Genomic DNA, 27,378 nt, shown 5'->3' on the forward strand with positions numbered 1-27,378 from the left:
TTCAATTGTCATTAAATAATATAGGTACTTTTATTCTCGATAATACGAATGAATCAATGCAACGACACCATGGACAGCACAAACAATAATCATATAGTGACCAATACAATGGGCACCTCATCAATCAATCAAATTCTTGACGCATCTTAACTCATCGACTACTGAATTCTCTCTTTCCCTAGGATTAATACAGGAGCCAACAGGTTCCAGTAGGCAATGGGTTAACCATTATATCCGTTGCACACGAGGCGTCATTTTGTTGACGCAGGACTACGTCAGCGCCTGACGCCGTCTTTAATGCGGCATGTAATATTGACGCCGTGCAAAATTTGAATGTAAAATGCACCAATTGAAATGGAAACCACGCGTTGAATCATTGGCGTATGCATTTACATTGTTTATTAGCGCAGATAATAACGCAATCAAAATAACGCCACGTGTGCTAGGGTCATATGCCATGTGGAGATATAAGGTGGGGGCGGTGGACATTATACATATAAATATGTTATTTAGTTCAACCTACACTAGCCAAAGTTAATAATAATTAATTCAATTCCTAATCATGACTATGAAATAATTATTTGCGTATGATATAGATACATGTACTGTCATTTTGGACGGCGAACCAACTTTAGAACAGTGAATTTAATTTTAAAGAGTACCCATTGATTTTCTGAAGAACAATCTGCATCAGAGTGCGACAATTACTGTTTTTCTGAGTTCATGCAAAACAAATATGAAAAATAGCTGGGACTGAACATTACTTCAAAGACTTGGAAGGGGTTACTGGTTCATGATTTAATGACTTAATATTAAAGGATTTTGATGTTTGAATAATATTAATGAGAGTAGCATAAAATTCTTTCCGACATTCAATATGTTACCATCCCTCATCTAATTCAGAATGATGATAAGTTATGCAATAATAATTAATAAAGTATTCTTTATACACATTACATTAGAGAATGGTATTGCAGTAGCTGTTCTCTTATGAAACTGGGCAAAATAAGAAACTTTGCGCAAGATTTGAACTTCATCTTTTTGGAAAGTTTGCAATATTGTTGTTTTACTCAAACTATGTCGAATGTTACATAACATTTGCTTACTTCGTGAAGTCCTCACATAATTTATGAGTAACTTTGCAAAAACATTTTGGAACTCATATTTCACCAAAGAAAATTCCCTTTCCTCATGAGTTCCTCATGAAATGAAAGGTTAACTCTATTTCTTCAAATTGGCATTTAGTAAAAGGAACAATTCATTGAAATGGCGTATATCTAGCGTGACTACGAGTTATTATTTGAATGTATTTTGAAGAATGCAAAAATGCAATGACGTCACTCCATCTGGAGCTAAAATATCTCAAAGGTCTTTGTCTAATGATTACATTTCTGCCATTTTGCAATGTGGCAGTTATTCTATAAAATACAACTCGGTTCATTCCTAGATATACATTTACAACTTTCTTTGAAAGATATGTTCACTGAAATATATGACTCATTTGGTCATGAGTGTTCATCTAATCGGGTTCATAATTATACAAACAGTTCACATTTCCTCATTTTTAATATGACACAGAGATGCAAAATTTCAAAAGACGTACAAAAACTTGAAAATATAAAAAATAGAACGAATAAAGAGGTAGTTTGTAAAAATATAAAAGACAGGCTGAAAAACAAAATCACTTGGAGTGTGCCAAAGAAGTACACTGCACTGGTGCATAATATGACTTGGTTGAAAGAAAAGTACAACACTAATAATTTAACGAATTTGTAGTACCATCAATTGACATAGATGTTGAATCAATACTCATAAATACAAGTTAAATCCCCATATCTAAATATGGAGGAGATACTATATTAAATATCATCTAACATTACGAATATGATGCAATGGAGCATTAAGTTAACATAGCCCATTGCAAACTCAAGCAGCCTACTCAGTTGCACATGTTGAAAAGACTTGGTCTACTATTTATTTTAAGATGACCACCCCGGGTCCCCCCCCCCCCCCCCGGGAAAAAAAATATCTCAAGTTCACCTGTACTAAAAGCATAGGCTAACGTGGATTAGTCCGGATTAGTAATAGATACGGATTTATTTTTTTGGTATACACGATTGCAAGAAAGAGAGGAAATAATTGTTATTTTAAAGCATGATTATAACTCTGCAAAATAAATCTACAAAGCCTGAAAGAAAAACATACAGTCTAAAGGATTATGATCCTGGTATACAATTACATTGTGTACAGCAAATATTAGACATAAATAACAAGTATCACATTTTGAAAGAATTCACAGTGTAAATGAAGTAAATGAAAAACACCATTTACCTTCTTTAAGATCACACACATATACGTTTAATTTACTTCATAATATATTTTCAAAAACACATTGAATGCACTTTCATCTTAAATGGCGTCCATGAATACAACTTGTCCAATATCCAACATGTCACAATTACTTACTAATTGGTCCAATCATAAGGATAATTATGTTTCACGATATAGTTACAGTATCTGTTCATTTCTCTTCACATAACGATCACTACACTTACACCATGAGGTTACAGTTTAAATATTTTACTATCGTGACAGCCAGCAATGGCGTATCCAGCAGAGGGCATAGCCGCCCCGATATGCCTACAGTTTTGGATTTATTGAGTATTCAGGGGGCACTTTGCCCCCTTTCCTTTTTATCAATTTCTGGATATGCCACTGGTATATAATGTAATGACTCCTTTGACTGGGCCACCTGAAAGGGCAATACGAACATAGTAGCCAAGTATAGGTGTGTTCAGGTTTTAAACTTTGGGGGAATTGAACAAAACGAACAGAACGTTTTTTTTAAATCAACATTTATCTATAACTAATTTGTCAATTATATATTGATTTCCATATGCATATACCTAGAATTCTAGACTTTCAAAAAGTCATAACTTAATGGTTGAACAGAGTTTTTAGAGCCTCATCCACCTTTTTCTGTGAGCCAAGTTATGGTTTTGTTCTCTATCCAAATTTTATTTCAGATAGCCAATTAATGTACACCTGTAATACATAACAGGGCATCTCAAAAAGTTAAAGAAAATGTATCTCCCAATAAATATTCAACCCCTCCCCCACCCCAACAATATATATATATATATATATATATATATATATATATATAAAATTTTCTGTTCCTCCTGTCCTTTGCTATAAAAGACTCTTAGCTATCAAGATTTATCAACAACAAAAATTGAAATATTTATTTTGGGAAAACCTATTGGAAACTGTAAACTTTTTTGAGATATACTGTTGAAGGGCCATGCTTTCACTTCCTGTAGGGATAATGGCTTGGTTCTGCAATTTTTTTATCTCCTTGGCGAATGCTATTAGTACCAGCGAGCTTGAAACCTATGATCAATGATTCTTCGATGCAAGGGTCTTGCCTGAGGAATTAGATTTTCCTTTTCCTCCTGCCTGGTGCCAGCTGTAGATGATGGTAAAGAGCGCCTCCAGCGGCCTCCATCGCCTCCGCATCACTCCATAGGACCCTGTATTGGAGAGAGAAAATAGAGAAGGGGAGGGAGGAAGAGAGAGAGAGAGAGAGAGAGAGAGAGAGAGAGAGAGAGAGAGAGAGAAGCGGAAGCGGGATGGTGAAGATGAGGGATAAAGAAAAAAGGAAAGAAAGAAGACGAAGACAAAGGAAAAGAAGACGAAGACAAAGGAAAAGAGGAAGAAGAAGAATAAATAGTTAATTTGAATATGGATGAATTTATAGTCAACAAGACCTGAATTAGATGCATTTTAATGAAACAATACGAAATAAACCATACTTCTTTATGGTACAACTAGAATTCTAGGAGATAAGAAAATAATACAGAGCCTCATAATAAAATCCACAGTATATCCCTAAATTGATAGGGCCTATAATTTGAAGTAGTTAATCATTCAGCTGCCATTAACTGGAATATTTTACTTACAGTAGTGACACAAGAACAGTAGTTTTACTACATGGTTTGCGACATCGTGTATCTAACCCCACAAAGAGAATGAGGTCATCGCTACACTATCAGACTCATTAAACATCGAACGTGACTGTTGCCTTCCATCTATCAGTGCAATATATTGTTAAACACCTTTCCCTCTTTAAATCACAATGCGCAATTTGGATGCAGAGATTGGAAAGCGTGGAAAGGGGACGGATGAAATAGAAATGAGATGGGGAGGAGAGGGAGAGAGAGAGAGAGAGAGAGAGAGAGAATGTGTGAGAGAGTAGGTTGAGAGAAAGGGGGAATGGTGTAATAGAAAGCTTTTCAACGAGATGAAAAGGGAGATGGAGAGGGAGAGGGAGAGGGAGAGGGAGGGAGAGAGAGAGGGATAGATGGAGGATCGGGAGTGTGAGAGAGAATATGTAGAGCAAGAGAAAGCGATGCGGAGACGAGATGGATAGGGAGAGAGATGGCGAAAGAGAAAAAGCGCGGGCACACCATTAGTAGTCATGGCAACCACGCGGCCATGTGGACAGATGTTTTCTTGCATCGCGTGCGAGCCCCGTCCCCCGGGCGATGGGCCGCGATCAATGCGCCAGCCGGGCGAACAGAAGAAAGGGCGAAAGCTCCAGCAGCCAGCAGCAGCGAGCAAGCAGCAGGCAGCACAAAAACAGCCCATCTATATACCTTGAATAATTAGGCGACCTGAACACTCGTCGCTACAAAATTACGCCACAGCAAAGACCAATTCAACTGGAAATTCATCCTTCTCCCTCCTCCATACACTAGCCCAATCTTAGCTCATCACTCGCTCACGCATCGCATTATTTACAATATTCAGGGAACCTGTTCGGCGGTTTAAATTAGCGAAATACATCTGCGCTCCCGTGTCTCTCTCTCCTTCTCGTGTAATCAAACGGTGACGGATGAAAAAGGGCAATATTGAATAATGGCACGATTTGATGATATGACTCGCTGATGACAGATAATGCCTGACCCAGTGCGGTTCGATGAGCATTGGTTAGATGGATAATGATTGCGCAGTGCAGGCCCTATATAAGAAATGAGAGATAATGGAAGTGATGATGTTGATGGCGAGGACAAAGACGACATCGACAATAACGACAGAAATAGAAGTAATGATGATGATGGAGAGAATGATGATGATAACGATAATTATATTGACAATAATATTGAAGATGTTAACGACGATGTCAATAATGAAAGTGTTGATAAGATGATGATGATGACGACGACGTTGAATATGTTGCTGATAAAGATCGTAATGCTTTGGTTATGTAATTATGGCAGCGATATTCGATGATGGTGATGCTGCTGCTGCTGATTTATGGTGAATATGATTGTGATGATTATGATGATGAAGATGATGATGATGGTGATACTTTGGATGAAGGTGGTGGTGTTACTGTTGAAGTAGTTGTGGTGGTGGTGGTGGTGGTGGTGATGATGATTGTTTGTTTGTTTGTTTTTATTTCCGAAATCCATATATACATACAAGTTTTAAAAAACATACATATAAAACACATTTCAAACGATAAGAAAGTAAGTAAATGTGTAAAGTATAGACAAACGGTTGGATAGCCCATTTCAGAACCATTTTCAAAATGGTCCAGTTCTTCCATGGGGTCCAAAAATGATGATGATGATGATGGTGATGATGATCAATGTCATACCATTTCTCGATTTTTTTTTTAATATAACGGGAATGAAGGTAGGAGGGGCGGGGTAACAGTGATATAATGACTGTTATAGTTGCCTACAATACTATTGTTTCCTTTAATAATCACGAGGACGGATGATAGTGGTATGAAGATGGACATGACTTTGAACGATAGGCTATGTAAATAATATCGTTCTAATGATAAAAATATTCCTTGGCCTGTAATCTTAAGACAGGTATTAGGAAAATGAAAGGCCTCCGGTTTTGGTATTCACAACATCTAATGACCGGATTGCTTGTAGCGATTGAGAAAATCTGGAGAAAAGTCAGGAACACACCAAACGGGATTAATATTTTTACGATGTCTACTGACGTAGGCTTACTATGGATTATCTTGTGAGACGGTGGAATGTAGATACACAAATAATTGTCATGAGCCACAAAAGTTATATTACCTGAATCATTATTTGTATTGGCATGTCCAGCAAACACGGAAGTTGAAGCTGTGTATCATGAAAGCATTTTTCTATTTTCTGTTGCTTTGCTTCGTTTGTTTGTTCCTTTTATTTGATGATAATCGTATAGCGGGCTACGGATTCATGACCCCCCCCCCCCACCACCACCACCACCACCACCACCACCACCACCTCCACCACTACCACCATCTAAGGTAACGGAAATGGGTGAGAATTCACCCCACCCCCTCCCCAACAACATCTGGATACGCCTCTATCAAGTGTCATAAGTATGATAATAAAGACCTATTTTCCATCAATGTCACATTCTCCTGAAACTGAGCAAACACCAGAGTCTGATCTTGAAGAGTATCACCACATGTACTCTCCTCTCGACAAGTGCGAAATGAACTGGCAAGGCCAAGACTTGGGGATTAACGGGCCGAAGTTCAACCAATAAACAAATGTGTCCCCAAAGATTTTCAGCCATGGTAGAGCTGAAGAGAAAATTGGAAATGAACTGCCAAGTGTCTGCCACCTGTGCGTCTCGTATTATGAGAGTATAGGCGAGGGGTCAAGGCTTACAATGTGGTTAGGTCAATTTCATCTCATTAGTCATCTCGCGATCTCGGAAACATGGCATGACCATAGAGACTCCGGATAGAAACTCCGGCTAGAAGGCTGGGACAGATTAATTTGCGATCGTTAAAGTCTTCTAATATAATAGGTGATTTTCTGGATATTTCTGGTAATAGGGTCAGGTATTCTGAATTCAGACAAGTCACAGATCAAATAAAACAAGTTGTTGAGGGGGAGGGCTGGGGAACCCCTCCCCCAATTGAGAGTGAGGGAGGGGAGTGAGTGAGAGCATGAGAGGGAGGGGCTGGTGCAGGGCAATAATGTGAAATATTTTACATTTACAATAACTGAAATCACTAGACAAAGTGGAATCAATTTATATCAATGGGAAAACTCGTGACATGTAAAGTTCGAGTTCGACACGATCTCCTTGGCTGTGCTTGTCAGCAAAATGTGGTAATTTCGATTTGAAGGAGAAAAAAGAAGTCTAAAACATCTGAGGACCTACTCTAACTTTTTGACAGACGATTGACAGGTGAGTTATCGATGACCTATATCGTCGTCTGCTAATTGGTCGCAATCTATGGGTGGTCAACCTAATACTGATCTTTTACGAGAGACAGTAACGGTCGCACTTGGATGCTTAATTATGTCTCAGGAGAGAAATTGAATTAGTCTATAGAATTAAACCTTATAGTAACATCATAACTGTTATCCGGTTGGATTTAATTGACAATAATTTCCGTTCTAGAAACATCGTAGAGTAAATTCTACAAACATCGATTATCAATGGCAACATACTGATTGATGGCGTATTCCACACACGGCTGAAGTATTTTACCAACATCCAAAAGAGGCGTAGCCGCCCGTACCCCCTCGAAAAATCGAATGACGAAGGGGATTAGTAGAATCAGAAAGGAAAGAAAGAAAGCAAGACGGCAAACAGTAATATCAAACCATGAACCTAATACAAACTATCTCAGCCGGCAACCTCCCCTGACTCTCACTCGATGGCCATTAAGACTAGTGCCCCCCCCCCCCCATGACTTGGGATTCCACGGGTCCCCCCCCCCCCCCATTGACCGGACCAACGCTACGCCACTGGTATTCAAACTGAAAGATGTTTAATCCCACCATGATCCCCAACCCCGAGGTTGCCAAAGCAGACTAGATGACGAAGGCATTCGGCATCTGCAAGCATCCTGGCGCCATGGTTACTAATTGTTCTTGTTCCAACCTCACGAGCCATGACCTTATCGGGTCACGAAGCCGATGCTCGCTCTAAAACCGCAACCAGGAAGAGTGAGAGAGAGAGAGAGAGAGAGAGAGAGAGAGAGAGAGAGAGAGAGACTGGCCGTGACCTGAAATGACCTGGGTAGAGAGATAGGAGGGGCTCAGACGACAAGAAGGATTGGTCCTGGAACAATTTGACGAGTCCCGCGGGAACCCTTCCCCTCACACATTCCTCAAACTCGGTCGCGATAGACAGGGAGATGAGGTCAACCGTAGTTGTCACGCCCAGGCGTTACTGTGAACTCGCTTAAGTACAATGTTTATCAAGGGAGACGTCGATGTCCAGTGCATGCAAATTTGACTCCGATCAAGTGTTTATTTTTATTTTACTGGAGGAAATAATAACAAGGAAACATATCCTCTGTTACTGAAAATAGTATTTCCTTTCATACTTTCAACTTATCTTTTTGGCCCTGTTTCTATCCAGTGTTATGCTTACATGTATTTAATTGGGCTATAAAGCAACTGGTATAATTTCAGCCCGGCCCCCTCATTTTAATACACTCCCTTTTCGTTTTCAACCTATTTAATGTGTAACTGGGGGAATTTTTTTTACCATTTGACATTTACATAATAATTGGTTACCATCGATTCTACAATTAATAATTGATTTTTAGCTTTATAATTATTTCGTAATGCAAGAATCGAAACAACGATTACAATGGTTTAGAAATTGAACTCGTAATGAAGACGAGAAGAAGGCAAGATATTGCAGACAATCAATCAGCCTATTCAGCCAGCTCAATCTTTTACCTCCGATGCTTCATATCCAATATATGCAAAACGCCCTACACCTTGCGTCAACCCTCGACCCTGCCGCGTTGCGAGGGCCGCCCCCAGGACCAGTCTCGGCTAGGACCATGTGGGCTTGTTCGGAGCCCAGAAAAATCAATACCATCAGTCGGGATAAACCAGAGGAAAAATCAGCTTCCATTTTTTGGGCCCGAAGCGGTGCATGAGTAAGAAAACACTCGGCGGTTATCACAAAACACTTGAGAAAAAAGTTATGGCATGTAGCGGCGAATAAGGAGGGGGCGAAGGGGGCATGTGCTCCCCCTTCCCCTCAAAGAAAAAGGGGGAGTAGGAAGAAGCAGGCTGATGCCCTTTTAGTATTCTTTTATTTAATTATTATTATAGGCCTATTAATGTTGGCTTGTAATAGAATGTTTTAGCCAAACCGGTACACCACAGCTTAGCTTGTCACGTAGTTTTTAGACCCCCCCCCCCCTCCCTCCCGGAGAATCCTGGATCCTCCACTGGTATGATCATTCGTGAACTTGCCTGGCATTTGTTTGGGACGGGGGTGTGTGCTTTGTATGGTTTGAGGGTGATGTAATAGAGAGAGAGGAGGAGGGGAGGTGGGTTTTGGAGAGCTGCTTCGAAAGTACATAACAATCCACGAGCTCTGGTCTTAATGATGAAATATTGAACGATGTTGGTCATTTGTGGCGGCTGCATAAGTGTTTTAAAATGAAAAAAATGATAGGGATAGTTTCTCTTGACCGACAGGGTGTTTTACAGGGAGCGACGGGAAGGGAGTGTTGGTGCAAATGCCCACTGTCCTCAATACTACAGATAGACAGAGTCGAGTTTGGTAGGCATCTATACACTATTCGTTTCATATTGAAAATGAGAAATATGGGGAGGGCTGCTTCACTTAGATAGCCATTTAAATTAAAGTAATTTTGCAAAGAAAACACGCCAATCATTCATTGCGACGTCATAGAAAATACATTCTCATGTTAACATCCATGTTGCACACATCATTCTGTCCACACTCTTCTTTTCGCGCCAAATTCCCCCGCAGACGACAACTCACAAGCAAGCAAGCAAGCAAGTCTTGATTGTGTCTTGGCAAGGGAGAGAGGGGGAAACAGAAAGAAAGTGGTTCCTTCCCCCTCGAGCAGCTGTTCACTACTTGACAGAGCCGAGTTTCCGGCGAAGCTTGGCATGAGTGTGCCGCTCAACCGGGTTCATGGAGGTCTCTACAATCGTGATTGATTCTTGAGAAGCAGAAGTGGGTTCTGTCTGTGGAATCCCCCTCGGCCATACCGCCGTATAGAAGAGGAGAGGGTTGGAAGAAGATTGGGAGAAGGGGAAGGAGGAGAATGATGTACGGATAGGGTGGTGTGCAGAAGAATAGATAGACAATGATTTAACCATCAACCAAAGATGCTATTAGTCATCTTAACTCACCATCTTGTGTATATTCTATGACCATAATAATTATATCCACGAACATTACCTGGGAACATTACAAGAAAAAAATCGTAGAGATCAGTGGTGATAATATGAAAGATTGATGATAGAGGGAGACAGATGGGGCGAAGATGAAAGAGGACGAACAAGATGGTTACGTAACGCAGACATGCAATATTCTTGTTTAAAATTTAACTCTGCAATACCATTAGAAATTTGGATTCATAAAAAGCACTTGAAAGTCTCATAGGCGCTCACTTAGCAATTTACGGATATTATCACACTGATAACGCACACAACGTGTGCACCATCTCTACTCGCTGCGGATAATATCTTCCATAATGTCACCGCAAGGTCACAAGATCACAATGTCTTCCGGTATCCCACCAGGTCCCTATTTATCTTCTGGGCACGGAACGGCAAAGGCAGACACTTGAACGAAAGAACGAGAGCCAAGGTAATGCAATTTGGACACATTCATGGATGTAGACATTTAAAAGAAAATGGATTAATCAGACTAATTTTTATTTTCGTTCGGATATTCAACATTGATAAGTAATACATTTCAGTTATCAATACACGATTTGTATAACGGAGTGTTATCGAATTATAACATATTTACAAAATGCATATATACAGCTACACCAAAGCCAAAAGATTGTTCAAATCATTAATCAGTGGGTACGATCATGACTACGGACCTATGGACTTGAAATGCAATCGGGTTTCTATTTTTTTTCCTAGACCACGATGGCATATTCTCGACCACCGGGGAAACGTTCGATCGCCCTGGGGGTGTCGGGGTTTACCGCTGTCGTTGTACGGTCGACGAGGATGACGATGACGAGACGACATGTCAAGGAGCCCTCAGGCGTCCATCGTCTAGGGATGTGCCCCTTTCGGGGAAATTCAGGGAGAAATGAGGTATTAAAGGTAATGTTGCATTCCGGCTATGATTGAAGAAAGGTCGCATTCCCATATAATCCAACGAAATGTATTTGGCATATAGTGCAGTATTGAGGGGTGTTTTGCTAGGGGAGGGGTTGCACAAGTCCGAGAAGAAAAAAAGATCTCTTACAAAAAATGAGCCATCGTGACCCCCACCCCTCCCCCCCCCCTCCCATCGATCCATCAAAGAATAGATTGTTCGTTTCACATAATTATTTTCATGTTCACATCGTAGTTCCGATTAGGAGAAAGTGTATTTATCAGTTATTATCTTCACTATGGTATCTTGGAAAGAAATGATTCACTCACTGTCTGTCACTGATTTCATTTGCAAAATCATTTTTCCATGAAATAATAAAAAACCACAACACATTGAAAATTGTGATATTGATAATAGTTAATAGTTTGTATAATTATGTTCTCCATATCGCGAACAAGCACACCTCCCCCCCCCCCCTCTCTCTCTCTCTCTCTCTCTCTCTGCTAGCGAACATTGTGTTTGTGTACACAAATGTAAACAAAAACATAATTTTTACACCCGAAATCCATGTATAGCCAAGTCAATGATACCTGTACACTGTACATGTTTATTCCACAGGTAAAGGTTACTTGTTCAATTCGATGCGAGGTACGTTGAATATTCTTTGTCAAAATTCAAGAGGTAATATCTGAAGCAATGAAACTCTTTTCAAAAGCCTGACATCATTATGTAACTCGATGGAAAATCTGCCCTTGAATACACAATGCTGTTCAATGATATCTCGAAAACTGTTGCTTTTGTGTTTAAGGCTAATGCTTTATAAGCGGTGAAAACGTAACGAGACAGACAAATATATAGCTCCTCATAATTCTACCAAACTAGAGGTTATTGCTTCAGTAGTCCAGAAGTTTAGGGTACATAATTTGTCGTATACTTCGTACTCTTCCTGCAGAAAACATCACAATAGTGACAACTAAGAGCTAAAACTTTGAAACTTTTTTACAACCGTGAGTGAACTACATAGATAACATGATGACAATACTAGCTCATAGCCACGACATTGGTAAAAGTGGTAGACTTTATAAAATTTAACTTTCTAACAAACATAAAAGATCCCAAAACGATGAAAACATGTCCATGGTGCCAGACTATGTGCAAAAGGGGACATCGGATAAAGAGAAAGTTTTCAAAATCCCCGACGCTGACAGCAAAGGTAACATTACGGAGCAATGTGGCGTATCCAGCAGAGAACGAGACTAACCAACGCCCCTTCCAACCCCCCCCCCCCCGGTTGAGAGTTCAATAAAAAATGCTATGTGAAGTGGGATTATACTTGAGGGTGGGCTTCCAAGATACAACGCCCCCCCCCCCCCCCCCGTCTATGGACAAGATTTTGCCCCTGGTACATCAAATCTTAAGATACGGTAAAATGGTATTTTTAAGGGTGTCGGAGGGATTCCAAACGTCTTCTTTTTCATAGCCCCCCCCCCCCCTTCTCTCTCTCTCTACCTCCATGTATATATATATATACATATATATATATATATCTCTCTTCCATTCGATGTGAGGGGAGGTGCCCCCGTGCCCCCATGTAGCTAGGCCACTCTTCCCCATAATCCTCGATCAGAAAGGAGGAGGTCAGTGACATCATCGGTATAGGATTCCAAGATTAACTCAAGGCGCTCCATACCAAGCACATCAATCATTGTCAGGCATTTCAGAGGAAAAGCACAAGGAGATGAATATATTGTCTTAGAAAGAAACGACCTCCTAGGAAAAAACTGAGAGCCCATCTCCGCCCCCCCCCCCCCCCAAGAAGAAAGACTAGCGAGGATATCATTGTCAGGAATTTCAGAGGAAAATCACAAGGAGATGAAGATATTGTCTTCGAAAGAAACGACCTCCTAGCAAAAAGAGCTCCCCCCCCCCAAAAAAAAAAGAAGGCTAGCAAGGGTATCATTGTCAAGAATTGCAAAGGATAATCACAAGGAGATGAATATATTATCTTCGAAAGAAACGACCTCCTAGCAAAAAAGAGCTCTTCCCCCCCCCCCCCCCCAGAAGAAAGGCTAGCAAGGATCATAGAATTAAACTTATCTATTTTATTCATGGTCATGTCAACATTTGATCTAAGGAGGCCTACATTTTGGGCACTACGGGTGGCATCTGCATAATTATGATCATTAATTTCTTCAAAATTATCCACAATGAAACCAAAACAAAAACAAATATGTAATTGTAAATAAGTGAATGAATGGATAAATATAAGCAAATAAATAAATGAATAATGTTTGTCTGCTTGCTGTTGGAATTCGGTTCAAAGCCAACTGTCAATCAAGTATCAACAAAAGGTTACGCCTGTAGTTCCGAGAAGATTATTAGGTTAACTTTGTAACGTTTTCCATTGTCTGCTTTTGGGGATTTTAATTTGTACCATTTACTTTACGTTCTTGTTATTGCTTTATTCTGTTTAGTGAATTTGTTTCTAATATTAAAATTATTTGTTCATATTGTGATTTCTTTTGATTATCCAATAAAAACACAAAAAAAAATATATATATATATTTTGCTATTACATTATCTCAATAACAGTAGTTTTATCACGTATTTGGACTGGTGGGCTATTGGAGGCATTCGAAATCATCTCAGGGGGAAAAACGATCGATTTTTACTTTGGTTAGATTCAAGACGGAGGCCAGGTTGATTTTCGTCTACGGAAAATGCATATATTTTGTTGACAGTTGATTTAGCTACACGTATTTACATCATGCCCATTATTGCACTATCGAATTGTTAATGCTCGTGACTCGTGAGGGAGGTGGGATTGATTCGACCACACATGATTATGAAACATCTCACATTTACCTTCCGAAATATCATTTAAATTCGGTCATGTACATCAAGCAAATCATTTTCATATTCTGTAGCTATGCAGCCAACTACATCAAATAGTGCATCATCTAATTAACTTGTAATTCATCACCCAATATCGTTTGCCATAACTGGCAAGCCCATTTTCAGCTGAAAATCAACAACATATAGCCTACCACTTCACTTTGATCTATTACAAATCATTCCTGTTGTGCTTACTAGGGCCCCAGTCTTTATAGCACGACGCCATACATATGTAATTGCGGGGCATATTGCTATGTGCTACAACATTTGGTTCGATTATGCGTTTTCATTTAGCTTGGTGCGCGAGCCAGCCAGCAGCCGAGGATTGGCGATTTGGAGAAAATTGCATTTCGACTCGGAGAACACCTGTGCACGAAAATTGCCTTTGGCCACCGCGACACGACTTTGGGTTTCTCGTTGCAAAGATGGCGACTCACAAGCTACTCCCCGATAAAGGGCATCGATTTGGATTTTGTAAGCAAAGCACAATTCTTCTTGTATAGATTATGGAGGCTCTTTGGAAGAAGCTATAAGATGGGTGGGGTTGCTTCAGGCGAGTGGAGTAGTGGACGAAACTGTTATATGTATTTCGCATAAAATATCCTATCTAGATCGATGAAGAGAGCAGTCCTTCCTGTTTGGATTCACCGTTTAATCTACTTCCATAATCATACCTTGATCATGTTATCCCTGACTTAAAGACAGAAGCATGGATTGAAATTGAATATGGCCATTAGATTTGATATTATAGTTAATAAAATCAAAAGCAATGGTAAGTTGAATGAATATGAAATAACAAATTAGTATCAGTGACTTTTTCCTTTTTGCCTTTTTTGCATTTTGGATAGAGAAGAGGGGTGGAGGGGAAAGAGAGAGAAAGGGGAGAAGAGAGGGAAAAGAGAGGGGAGAGAGGGGAGAGAGGGGAGAGAGGGGGGATAGAGGAGAGAGAGAGAGAGAGAGAGAGAGAGAGAGAGACATAATGAAGAGGGGATAGATGGCGAGAAAGTGAAGAGAATGGGGAGGGAGAGTGGAAGGCATGGGAGAGGGAGAGAGCAGATGGTGAGGGAATGAAGGGGGGAGAGAGAAAATAGGGAGGTGTATTCCTTAGGCATGCACAGATAGCTATTGAATAGAGGGATGTGCCATTTGAGAGAGAGTTTGAAAGGAGAACATGAGACAAGTAGGCCTATATTTACACACGTAGGTAAAGAAAGAAGGGCAAGAAAGAGTCCATGGGGGTGGTTGAAACGAAAAGTGAATTAGGTCTCCCATCCCCACCTGCTCGAACTGGAGAGGTCCCTTGCCAGTACTAACGATTAGCCTATGATTTCACAGTCACGTTAACATACCCCAGTGACACCCGGACCCTTCAAATGCCATCTTCAGGCAATCCCCCTCCCCTCCCCCCCCCCCCAAGACCCCTCCTACCCTCGCTTCCAGCCGCCTCACGAATTTTCTTCTTGGTTGTCATTTAAAGACACCGTACATGACAGGGCGATACAAAAATAATATAATAATAATAATGATTTTGTTTGCCCAGGGAGCGTCATTTTTTTTCTGCTGCACAGATTGGGGCTTTTTTTTTTTTTTTTTAAAGAGGTCTTGGTTTAACCCTAACCCTAACCCTAACCCTAAACTTTCCCATAGGCTAATCTGTGCCGCAGAAGAAAAAAATAACGCGCCCAGGGAAGCCTCATCAGCATTAGTGCTCTTCTTATTGAGGGCCCTGGTGGATAGTGGTAAATGCTGATTAATGTCTTGACATTAGTGGTGGGCTGGGATTCGAACCCCCAACCTTAGGATTGAGAGTCAAGTGGATGAACCACTATACCACGACACAGAACTAGAAGTATAAGGATACACAAAATTGGACAACGCAATTGAGAATGATATCACATCAATGACACCCATTTTAAATGATTTACGTGGGAGCTGTTTGGCATGTCAATAACCGTAGTAAATTATTATGATATCCGTTATCATTTGGGTATTCTTGGTCCATAGGATTAAATAGGTAAATATATCTGATACAGCATTTTGGTATACTAATGCTAACTAATTTAAACGAACGTATGGGTGAAACATCATTTTCCTGAATGATGTTCGTTTGTCTTTATCGCTCTAAATCATAACCCCGGCTCATCCATACACACAATCTCTGACAAATTGGCAACATTACAATAACATATTTTAAGAAGTCGACGACATTATTGCAATCTCCCCCTAAATTTCGAAAGGACGTAATTATTGAAGATAGCAGCGGACCACTGCATGAAGTCTGGAGATCCGAGCGTCGGCCTATACAATTTCCTGTTTGTTCTTCATTCGTTTCCGCATTTTTCCAAGAGATTCGTAGCGTCCAAGTCTCCAACTAAATATTAGTCTTCAATTTTAGACCCTGATTTATCTAACACACTGACTGAGACATACAAGACAATTTATAGTTCTACATGGGCCGCAACCCCCGGGGGAGGAGGCTATACCTCAGGCAAAAAATTAAGTTTTTCATTTCGGGGGCTCCATTTCAAATTTTTGGGAAATTTTTTTGGGGTACTTTTTCAACTTTTGGGGGCTATTTTTTCCATTTCGGGTGCTCTTTTTTGTGGGGCTACTTTTTCATTAATTCGTAAAAGGATAGGCCTACAGTTTGCTGAGATTTGTTTAGTAGGCTAAGGTTTCGGGCTTCATGCTTCATAATTGCCTATACCTATATCCCCCTTTCCCTTAAAAAAAAAACTCCCGCCGCCCCTACATGACTGTCAGTCATTCACGTGGTACGAAATTATTCGAGAGAAGGGCAATGCATGTTATATAAGTTCATTTGAATAAAAGCAGAAAAATCAGATCAGCAGAATGGCGCAAGTATAAAATAAATCGGACCGATAATTAAAATTTAAAAAAAATTGAAATATGAGATTACAGAGTCTATGCGAATCTCAAATTAGCAGTATGGTCAGTGGTTTGTGACGTAGTCGCGGATAACTCTCCCGTTGGTCGTGTACAAAATATCATTAATTTCTGTTTTTCTCCTAAGTGCCTTCTTCCTTGGGGGCAGTAATACAAACATATTATGGATAGCATATTATTATATTTCCTCTAAAGAGAAAAGACACCCTTACTGGGCCTTAGTCATATATTTATTTTAAATTGACACTTTCGTCATTTTGTGGGTGTTCGCAACAGAGCAAGTTGTTGCCGGCGGTACATCACAGAGACTTTTCACCTGTCCCAGTCCATAGGAAACACCTTGTCATCATCATTACCGTCAGACGATATCTGTTTCACTTTAATTTCATTTATATTGTAAAAGAACTCTAGCTTTCGAACTGTGATGAGTTTTAATCAGTCTTTCAACACTTTACTATTCCACCAAGGAGCTATAGTGTGAATACAATTAAGGTATCGCTCTTAGGGAGGTGGGGCGGGGGTTGCGGACAGGTTTTGCACAACAAGAGTGCCGAATTTTACATTGTTAAGTCGAATACCGCGCCCCCCCCCCATCTCCTTCCCCATTCCCTCTCTCCCCTATACTAGAAACATAAATTGATCATGATGTGCATCCCAGTACATCTACACCCCCTCCCCCTCTTTCTCCATCTACTGCCCCCTCCCCTCTCTCTCTCTCTCTCTCTCTCTCTCTCTCTCTTTCTCTATCTCGCTACGAAAAGCAGACTACACGGTATACAGCTGTCAGAACCACACTGTCAGCAAACGGCAGGATTCAGCTCACAATTTGCATTTCGCAATTAATGTTCAAGTCCGACCGCAACATCCAAACAGATGTTCCCTTGATTGTCATGTTATGTTGGGCAAGAGTCTATCACCATCCATGCTCTCAGGCAGCCGTTTTAGTTTTTTCCTTGCCCCCCTCCTCCCCCCCCCCCCCCCCGTTATCATTATGTTCTAGTTCAACTACAAGCCGAAGCGCAATCAAGTATTAAACCAACAGTCTACGCATAGCATGTTTAATTCACTGGTGTGATGTCGGGAAGAGCTCTCATATCCATATTAGTTTTCTTCCCCCTGGTATCATTCATTATTCTTGTTCAACCACAAGTTGAAGCGCAAACCAGTAACCAACAGACTATATTGTCAAAAAGTTTACCCTTAGTAATTTTTGCTTGTTATGTTAACGAATTTTGCTTATAAATAAATAGAATGCAGAAGAAATAATTCAAATTAAATCAAAAGAATGTTTTTAATCATCAAATTGTTACTAAAGAAATTAAATCAAGCTTACCGAAAAACACGCAGAAATTTGGTATGGTCCAAACTGTACTCTTTTATCTCGTTCTATTTCAAACATGTGGGCATTTGAAAAGAAATCTTCTTCACGAGGACATTATTTATATCATGATATTCTTCCAAACTGACATACAAAGAATAAGATAGCTCACAAATTAGTTTTCATCGTTGCCATGCAGAACTCGACCTTTTCTTCCAACCACAAGCTGAAGGGCAAGGTTTGAAGTCGAACATTCAACAAGCAACCGTCTTTTGACAACAGCAGATCGATATGAATCTCAGAAAGGGAAAGGACGATCTACGATCTTCTTTTGAACAGCCAGCATTGTCATGACTGACATTTCAGTTTTGTTACAGAAATAGATGGAGAACAGAGTCATTATAATATGGCACTGAATAGAGCTGTCTCGCCGTCGTTCATTTGAATATTGACTTTTATTATTTCAAAGTACAATGCATTCGGATTTTTAAAAGGAAAACGTAAGAAGACCAAAACCAAAACAATCGCAATTTTCGTCACTTTAAATCGTCATTAGAGTATATCTGTAACGCACTTCCTATCAAGACTGCAGTGCAAACTTTACAAGTTGTATGGCGCCCCCCCCCCTCTCTCTCTCTCTCTCTCTCTCTCTCTCTTCTTCTTCTTTCTCTTTCCCCTCCGTCCCGCCCTCCCTCCCTCCCTCACTCCTTCCCTCCTCCACCCTTCCTCCTTCCCTCCCTCCCTCCCTCTCCACCCCAGTTTCTCTCTCTCTCTCTTTCCGAGCATAAAGAGTGCTCTAATGATCAAAATAATTTGTGGATGTACCTGCAGTCGATTGGAACACAGCTGCTTTCGCAAATTTTCGATTAAAATGATTATAATCTTCGCATTGCCTGGGATGACCTTTAGAACAGTAAACTTAATCAATTGAGATATTAATACACTGTGCTGACTTGAATGTTGTGTTCAGTAGGACTAGGGATCATGTTACTAAACATGTCTCTGTATGACGATGCTTTGTAGTTGGTTTAGGCATGTTGCAGAGCAGGACAGATGCAGACAGTTTTCGGAGTGAAATGGTGCTTAGAAGCAATACCGGTCTGCAGGCATATACTCTCAGCATTTTTCTAAATTCCACGAATCTTTGAGCCTATGGCCTAACAATGTCAGGCTCTGATCGCTATCACTATGTCTTGATCGCCATTTTCGTGACCACCATCAGTATCCTCCTTCCTCCCTCTCCTCCTCCTCATAATCATCAGCAGCAGCAGTGCCAACATCTTCGTCTCTGTTCCTTCTTTCTTCTTCTCCCTCTGTCTTATTCTTATCTTTCTTCTTTCATTCATTCTTTCTTTTGTTCTTTCAGATTTTCTACTTTATTCTTTTTTTTTCTTCTTCAACTCCTTCTTCCGCATCGTTATCTATTATGGTTCTATAAGAATGATGAATAAATTATGTACTATCGCAGTATGTTATGTGACATTTGCGAATTATGGGCCAACTGTTGTATTTCATGAAGAACGAGGGCGGAATATCGGGTTATTTACCAAAGATACCGAATGAGCTGATGACATGTGCGCTTTCGAGGTGCATAGAATTAAAATGTGTAAAATACACAGGAGCGCAATATTTAGAACAGGGATATGTGAGTTTAATATCCCTGTTTAGAACGAGGAAAATCAGAGGCAGAAACCGAACAAGAACCAGATGCGTTTCTTTTAAAATCTATACACTCACAGGAAGAATTGCACTACATCACGATCAAAATGGCGTCAAGAAACGTCTGTTATTTCTGTAGGAGGAGTTTCTCAATTCACTCTATACCGACTTGAGAGTTGTCAAGAGGCGACGAGAAACTCGAATACGGGATGAGTGGTGACCACGGCAAACAGCTGTGAAGTGGGCCGGCATGGACGGGAGGGAAAGAGCAAGCGAAGAAGCATCGCCAGAGAGACAGAGAATAATGAGCGGGGGAGAATGAAAGGGAGATGGAGAGAGAGAGAGGGAAGGAGGGAGAGAGACAGATAAAGAGAACGGAGACGAAGAAGAGAGGGAGTAGATGGGGAAATGGGAGCATTTGAGAGATGAAGAGACACTGGAGAGGGTGAGGGGAAAGAGGGAAGAAGACAGACAGATTGCCTGAAGCAAACGACATACATGTAATCACCCTCAATACATTTTCATCTCTCAAAATCTATATTCCCGCGTTTTCCCCTCCTAATCGACAGAAATATTATGAGAAATAATAAACGACAGAGGGGAAGGAACGAGGAGAGCGAGAGAGAAAAGAGGTTGGGGAAGGGGTAGGGAGGGGAGAGATAGGAGAGGTTGCCCGAATCAGACTACCTCAATAATATATGTTCACACTCATTTCTATGTTCAAAAACAACCATTCTCTTTCCCCGCTCAACAAAAATATCGAGAAGAAATTATGAACGAGTAGAGAGGAAACGAGAGGGGGAGAAAAAAAAAGAATACGAGACAAGGGGAGCTATGAGGAGAATGATTTTGAGAAAACCACACACAAATTGAGATGAATTCATGCATGAAGCTTGAATCATAAATGGCAGTCGTTGATTAATAAGCGAGGGGCTCGAATGAGAAACGCGAACAGTGCATGGGCATGGATGGGTGTAATTTCTAATCGAAAATTACCACAGAAAGTAGAAGAAAAGAGAGGGAAATGTGAAAGGGGAAGTAAGGTTCGAATGGAGAGGCGTATAAATACAAGGTCGAAATCGCCAAAAATAATCTTGGGTGCATGCTAATTTGCTAAAGCCTATGAAGCTGTATCGCTATATGCGCCAAAATGTTTCCCCATTTAGCCTATAGGTTTCACGCAATAATTAGCACGTGTCGATTTAAAATAATACTTAATAACAATAATGGATTAGTGAGTGTGCTTGTGAGATTTCCCAATTAATACCAAGCGCTATCTTTCAATTTCCAATCTCTTATCTCAAAGTCCATTTCAAATACAGAATTGGTATATTGTACTCCGCCCAAGTGATCATTCGCTCTCGAGAATCAGATATGTCACACAAATTACCAGATTTGAAATCTGACAGGTAGAGTGAAGATTCTCTCGTTGACAACCATTTTCATCCAATTAAAAAATAATATCTAGATAACTTGAATGTCCGTTGACAAATTTTCTGCACTTTTTGGCCCAAAATATACAATTTCACTTTTTGATGTATTGGCTTATCCAGCAAAAAGTGTGTGTCATGTCTATAAACATGTAAGGCATACTCACTAATACGCTGCTCATGTACAAATTACCTCATTTCATTACGTATTAATTATTTTATGAGCACTAATCCTGAACGATCTTAATCGGTAATTATCTGCAAGGGAATATCGTGGTTATTGTTTGTTTGTTACATCTGTTTTTGTTGTTATTGGTTAGAAAGAAGAAAACAAAACTGCAGCTCAGTTCCAAAATACTGTTTGTATTGTTTAAATGAGACCAGGAAGAGGAAATCATTTCCAATTATCACACTTACCTTCCGTCTTTTCGACCTCCCCTCTGCTTGCAGCGTCTCGGTGCAGAGATCGACACAGTCCTCGAAGCTTATCTGTTGCTCGTCTTCGGGGCTGTAGTCGAGGTCGGCGAGCTTGGCCAGGGCCAGGATGTAACTGCATGCGATCCGGAGTATGGCCAGCTTCGAGAGTTTTTGGTTGTGCGAGTACGATGGTACTGCTCGACGAAGACCCTCGAAGGCAGAGCTGATCGTGTGGACTCGATTACGCTCTCGAGCGTTCGCGACGATCCTCCGCGAACGACTCAAGTTCTTGTACGACCTCCCGGGTTTACCCATCGCCTTCGACGATTGCGAAGTCGACGATGACGATGAAGTCGATGTCGATGGAGATGTTTTCCCGTTTGTTTCTTTTTGGTCACCACACATGAGATCCTGAGAATCGCACTCCTGTTCGAGAAGAACTTTGTGTTGGTGGGCGATCGCGAATGGCAGAGATGTGGAATATTCACGGTGGTGGTCGTTGACTTGGGAGTGTGAGTCGTGATGGTCGTCGTCGTAATCGTGTCTGTATTTCATTAAGTAATCTCTCTCGAGTCCAACGAGGCCGAGGCTTTCTTCCGCCTGTAAATCATGAGAAAATGCTCTAAAAAGATGAGACGAGTTCTGAGATGTATGCGAATGGGTTGATGAGTTTACAGAATTATTTCTTCCTAGGTCCCTTGATTTAGTTCCCTTGGTTGGTCTGACAACCGACGGTATTGCAAGGACGACACGCTTATGATCACGCTTTTTACTGCTCATGCTAAGATCTTCAGGTTGGCAGTCCTCGTCATTGACGACGGTTCTCTGTAAAACATCCCTCCGATCTCGATCTTGAATAAGAATACGTGATTGATCGTGCATCAGGGATTTTCCCAAATGTTCCAAACTCGAAGGAGTGTCGGGAATTGGCGCGAGTGCATTGGTCCTGACTTTGAGAAAGACATCGTCGTCGTCGTCGAAATGGTCTTCCGGATCTTTCCCATGACTATCGCTATCACCGTGGTCTATGATTTCGGATTTAATCTCTACCAGATCCACTTCCATTTTCACCATCTCGCTGCCGACGCGACGGGGATCACTTTGCTTTCGACGACTTCTGCGGCTGTTCGAACCAGCGCCACTCGACGGCCCCGCCCCTTTGCTCGTCGTCGCCCCTGTACAGGTACTGCTAGGAAGAATCTGGTCTGATTCCGATTCATTCTTCTCAGAGCATTCCTTTTTCGTCGTTTCTTGATCCATGTCGCGATCATTCTCGTCCTCGTTCTCTGCCATATCTACCACTGCTGAGCTGCAATTACACGACTAAGGTTCCACGAGTTCCGCATTCTTGAGTTTGAGCCCACCTGGTCAAAAATGCTAATTGCGTGTAATGACGTCCAGAGACATAAGTGAGCCTGCGAAGATTATACCATACACACGAAACACTGATGCACCAAGAATAGAGTCTTCGCTATGTGTAGGCAAAAGGGCGTCTGGAAGCCAAATCACAGCACATCGCAAGCTGGCCGACTTGTGTTGTGTTGTTATCACCTTTACAATGAGTAAACTGATCGTTGTAAGAAAGCTGAACAAATAACACTCGGAGCGGAGCTGGCTTTAGATATAGCTGGACAGTCAGCGGGGAGAATAAAGGCAAGACGAGGTCTCAAGCACGCACGCAAATCAACACTCCTTAGCAAAGGCCCCTTTGCCTCCCTCTCTTTCATTCCCTCTCTTTCTTTCTCTCTCCCTCCCTCTCCCTCTCTCTCTCCCTGCCCAGATGTTCCGTGTCAGTGGCTTGCTTGTTGCATGCAAATCACGCATAATATGCACGGAGGTAATCAATACACCGATTGTTATCAGGCGCGGTGGAGCTCAGCTGGGTCCGAAGTCTTCTCTCCGCTTTACCCTTTTCCGACCCAGTCGGGGTTCTTGGCCGCAACACTGGAGGGGTCCTGAAGGGGGATCCTCCCGCTCCAAAGAGGTCATTCACTACCCCCTTTCCACCACCACCTTTTCTTACACGAGACGGCGAGAGTTCATTACTGGAATTTCGACGAATTCATCACGGAAGATAATAGTCATCTGCGATGAATCACTAGACATTGACTCCTTGACTTGTCTTGATACATTCCTTCGTTATTGCAAGTTTGCAACATTGTTGTAAATATAATATCGCGTTGACATAATAATTATTTGTCTTTAAATCATTGTTGACGTCTCACAGAGTCACAGTCACAGTTCAAGTGGTTCGAAGTCTTTGATTACTTAGCGTTTAAAATCCACTGCTACAGCAATGAAGTCCTCAATATCACTAAGTTAAAATTGTCTCGAAATCTAGAACGGGTCAAAGGAGTATATACAGTCACGTACGCTTATCAAAGATGAATTTAAAAAAAAAATTTGATTCTCCCTGATCAACCAAGCACCGGTCAAATTCTGAAGCGATGTCGGCATAAGCACGACGACCAGGACTTCATTTGAGGACGTAAATGAGTACAACTGGCCAGCCAGTGTTGTTAACCGTCGATCAGCAAACGAAACTGATCACTGATTATTATATACTCCAGTCCCCCTGGCTCTTGATACGAGGTCGCCACAGCCACAGTCGACGCCAGATGTCAAACGACCCAAAGCCCGACACTCCGCTGGTTCATTACCGTACTTCATGTGGAGAGAGGGAGGGAGAGGGGTGGAAACGAGAGAGAATGAGCGACAGATACTAGAGAAGAGGAAAAAGCAAGAGAGAGAGAGACAGACAGACACACACAGCGATAGAGAGAGAGAGAGAGAGTTGGGGGGGGGGGCATAAATGCGATAGATAACAGGTTATCATTTTTATGTTGATCGTTGATTACCAAAGCGCTGGCTGGCTCGCTTATCATCTCACCCCGAGTTAATCTTGTGCTCTTTTACCATTACCCGTTACAGCTTTGTACATTAGATAACGACGAAATCACTTTATCAGGATCCCTACCCAGCTGTGTACCGAGTGTGTATATGCATCCCATATGATCATTGTGTAATCTTTTCTTCGACGTATAATTTGAGTTCGAGTGTGTATGTCCACTCTGGAGGTACACATCTTTTTGTTTCCTTCCCCCTTTTATTGTGCTTGTGATAATATTCGCTCTCAGCGAATGATCTGAGGATACATGCATAGTCTCAGACCCGAGTCTGATTTTGTTAATGAGCTTCATCAAGCAAGCTAGTAATTCTCAAAGTCATTAATTTAATGTAATACGCATTATATAACGATAAGCTTAGAAACCCGACATTTTTCTTCTTTAAAAATTCAAAAATTAATGATTGAAAAGAGGGTGAGAGAGAATACTGTGCTAGACAAACAAACATGATACTGCTATCACTAATAAACATGCTATTCCAATGACAGCATTTTAGTCTAAACTCCTATAAATCGTAAAAATACTGCCTTTCTGTGCTTTCTATTATATACTATCCACGACTGACAAAATAATAAACGCAATATTAATCATGAGCCATGCGATTCAACGTGGCTGAATGCGCAGACTAGTCAGATTCTACTTTGGACACCTGTGCATAAGCAATCAACTCGTTCGCTTTGTGACAACAGTCAACAATAGACCCGTTCGTGATGAGGACAGTAATAAACACAGTCGAAAATCGCTCGCCCGCTCGCTCGCTCGGGGGGCTTACGAGCGAGCAAGCACGGAGAGAGCAAATAATAATCGCCCATGCCAGCCGGTCGTTTGGTGAGCGTTGCCCCGGTAACGACTGAATGTGTGATTTCCCCTTATTTTGTCTTCTTCTTCGTTCCAAGATCTCTCACCAGGCTCTTCAATAGTTATTGGAAACGGTCGTTATTGTCAAAGCGTAATACGTCTAATTATAATATTTCACATAAAACTATCATTTTTAATATACTGCTCGAGATACTATATTCGAAATGAAGACCTGATAGAGATTTAGAGTTATGGTTGAATCCAATTGTTGAACAATAAGATCACAAAGATCGCAAAATCAATCTAAGTGTACTCCATTGATTTATGACATTCGTAATCCGAACATGGTTTCTACAGGCAGTAACACAGTGTATTGAAATAACCCTGAAAATGATTTCTTGAAAGTCTTCGCGATCATATCTATCAATTATCACTATACTAGCTTCTGAAACATATTGAATACATTTATCCAGTCTACCACTATCACCATCCCTTGTATACCATACGGTATCATACCACATTTACTTGTAAAAGGAAAAAAATAGGCCTACATTTTTTCTGAATCAATCTATTTTTTCCTGGTGTAGGTAGACCTACTGAAGGGTGTAGTTCTTGTTAGAACGTACCCAACGAAGGCCTTAACCCTCGATACTTCGATTAGAAATAAGATGTAATAATGCATTGCTCAGTGTTCGTTTGTTTATTTATCAATGAGTTTGGCTGCTTTTTGGCGTATATAGACTACATTATAATAATAGCCAAAATGACGGCGTATGAAATGATTGGGCGAAATATTTATAATCGTATAGTCAATATTTACTTAAAGGTAAAGACCAGTTATGGTCATGCGATTGCATTGTGAAAGAAACGTTGTGGAATCGATCATAAAAGGTTGATCATCTAGCATCTAGCATCTGCAAGGTTCTGGAATCATCAAAATGATAAGAAATTTGGCCCATTCTTTGTAAAGTTACAAGCACTATACACAGAAAGATGTATATGGGACTACCCTATATCTCTCACAGACCATGAGAGAAACAAATTTACCAAATATATGAATTATTAGGCAGTTTCCCGGCAATTTTTTTTATCATCATGTATTAGTCGAAACATATTCTTTCACATGATTGGTAATGAGAGCTTCCATTTCATTTTTTGAAATTGGGGCGTTTCCAATACTGGTCTTTACCTTTAAACTATGTTTATTTATGTATGTCTTCAAACGTGGGCTTTACTTAATACTGGATATACCAAGGGTAATGACAAAACTGTTGCCCAAACTGGAATGGCTGGTTTTGTTTTGGTTCTTTTTTATTATCTCTTCATGAAATGATTGTGAGAATATTACGTGTAGTTTCTTCTTGAAAGATAAAGTTTATATTTCTCATAACTTTAGTAATCAATCTATAAAGAGTCTTAGAAATAGTATTGATTAGTCAAAGTTCTGAAGATATGAACTTTATCCACCAAGAATAAACCATTGTAACAATCATTTCATGAAAAGAGGTAACTATTGTCGTAAGAGAGGTAGCTACGACTGACTATTGGGGTGAATAAGAACATAATTAGAAACACTGACATCATTGATTCCCCGAATGATGTAGACGCTTTCAAAATTCCTCCATTTATTAAATAAATAAAACAATGAGGAGTGTCTCCTTTATAACTTGAAAGATATAGTATTAGAAATATAACACTTCTCTCTTTATCCATCACATACAAGGAGGTCTCGTCAAACATGATCGTGGTATAGTGATTCATTCACTGTCTTGACTCTCAATCTAAGGGCTTAGGGTTCGAATCCCAGCCCGAAACGAACTTCCTTTGGCAAGACATTTATCCATATTTGCCCCTCTCCCTCCACACACCTGGCAGGTGTAAATGGGTACATTATTAGTGGGTAATGCAGTATTGCAGGAAGTGTCCTCATGAAGATCAGCAT

The 27,378-nt window shown here is 40.7% G+C and overlaps 1 protein-coding gene across 1 annotated transcript; it reads right to left on the reverse strand.

The window, feature by feature from the left end:
* LOC582139 lies at window positions 1-24,114 on the reverse strand. Its single transcript, XM_030992587.1, has 2 exons — window positions 21,733-24,114; window positions 1-3,533 (listed from the first exon to the last, which is right to left on the reverse strand). Exons 1-2 carry the CDS (start codon window positions 23,023-23,025, stop codon window positions 3,519-3,521), a joined length of 1,308 nt encoding a protein of 435 aa, XP_030848447.1. The 5' UTR covers window positions 23,026-24,114; the 3' UTR covers window positions 1-3,518.
* Between the last annotated feature and the right edge of the window lie 3,264 nt (window positions 24,115-27,378).

The sequence above is a fragment of the Strongylocentrotus purpuratus genome, unplaced genomic scaffold, assembly GCF_000002235.5.
Source record: "Strongylocentrotus purpuratus isolate Spur 01 unplaced genomic scaffold, Spur_5.0 spur5_contig_847, whole genome shotgun sequence".
In the NCBI taxonomy this organism is placed as follows: domain Eukaryota; kingdom Metazoa; phylum Echinodermata; class Echinoidea; order Camarodonta; family Strongylocentrotidae; genus Strongylocentrotus; species Strongylocentrotus purpuratus.

Bases quoted from the DNA above. Each gene is read 5' to 3' on its own strand.
- LOC582139 (XM_030992587.1), bottom strand. From the start codon at position 23,025: ATGGCAGAGAACGAGGACGAGAATGATCGCGACATGGATCAAGAAACG.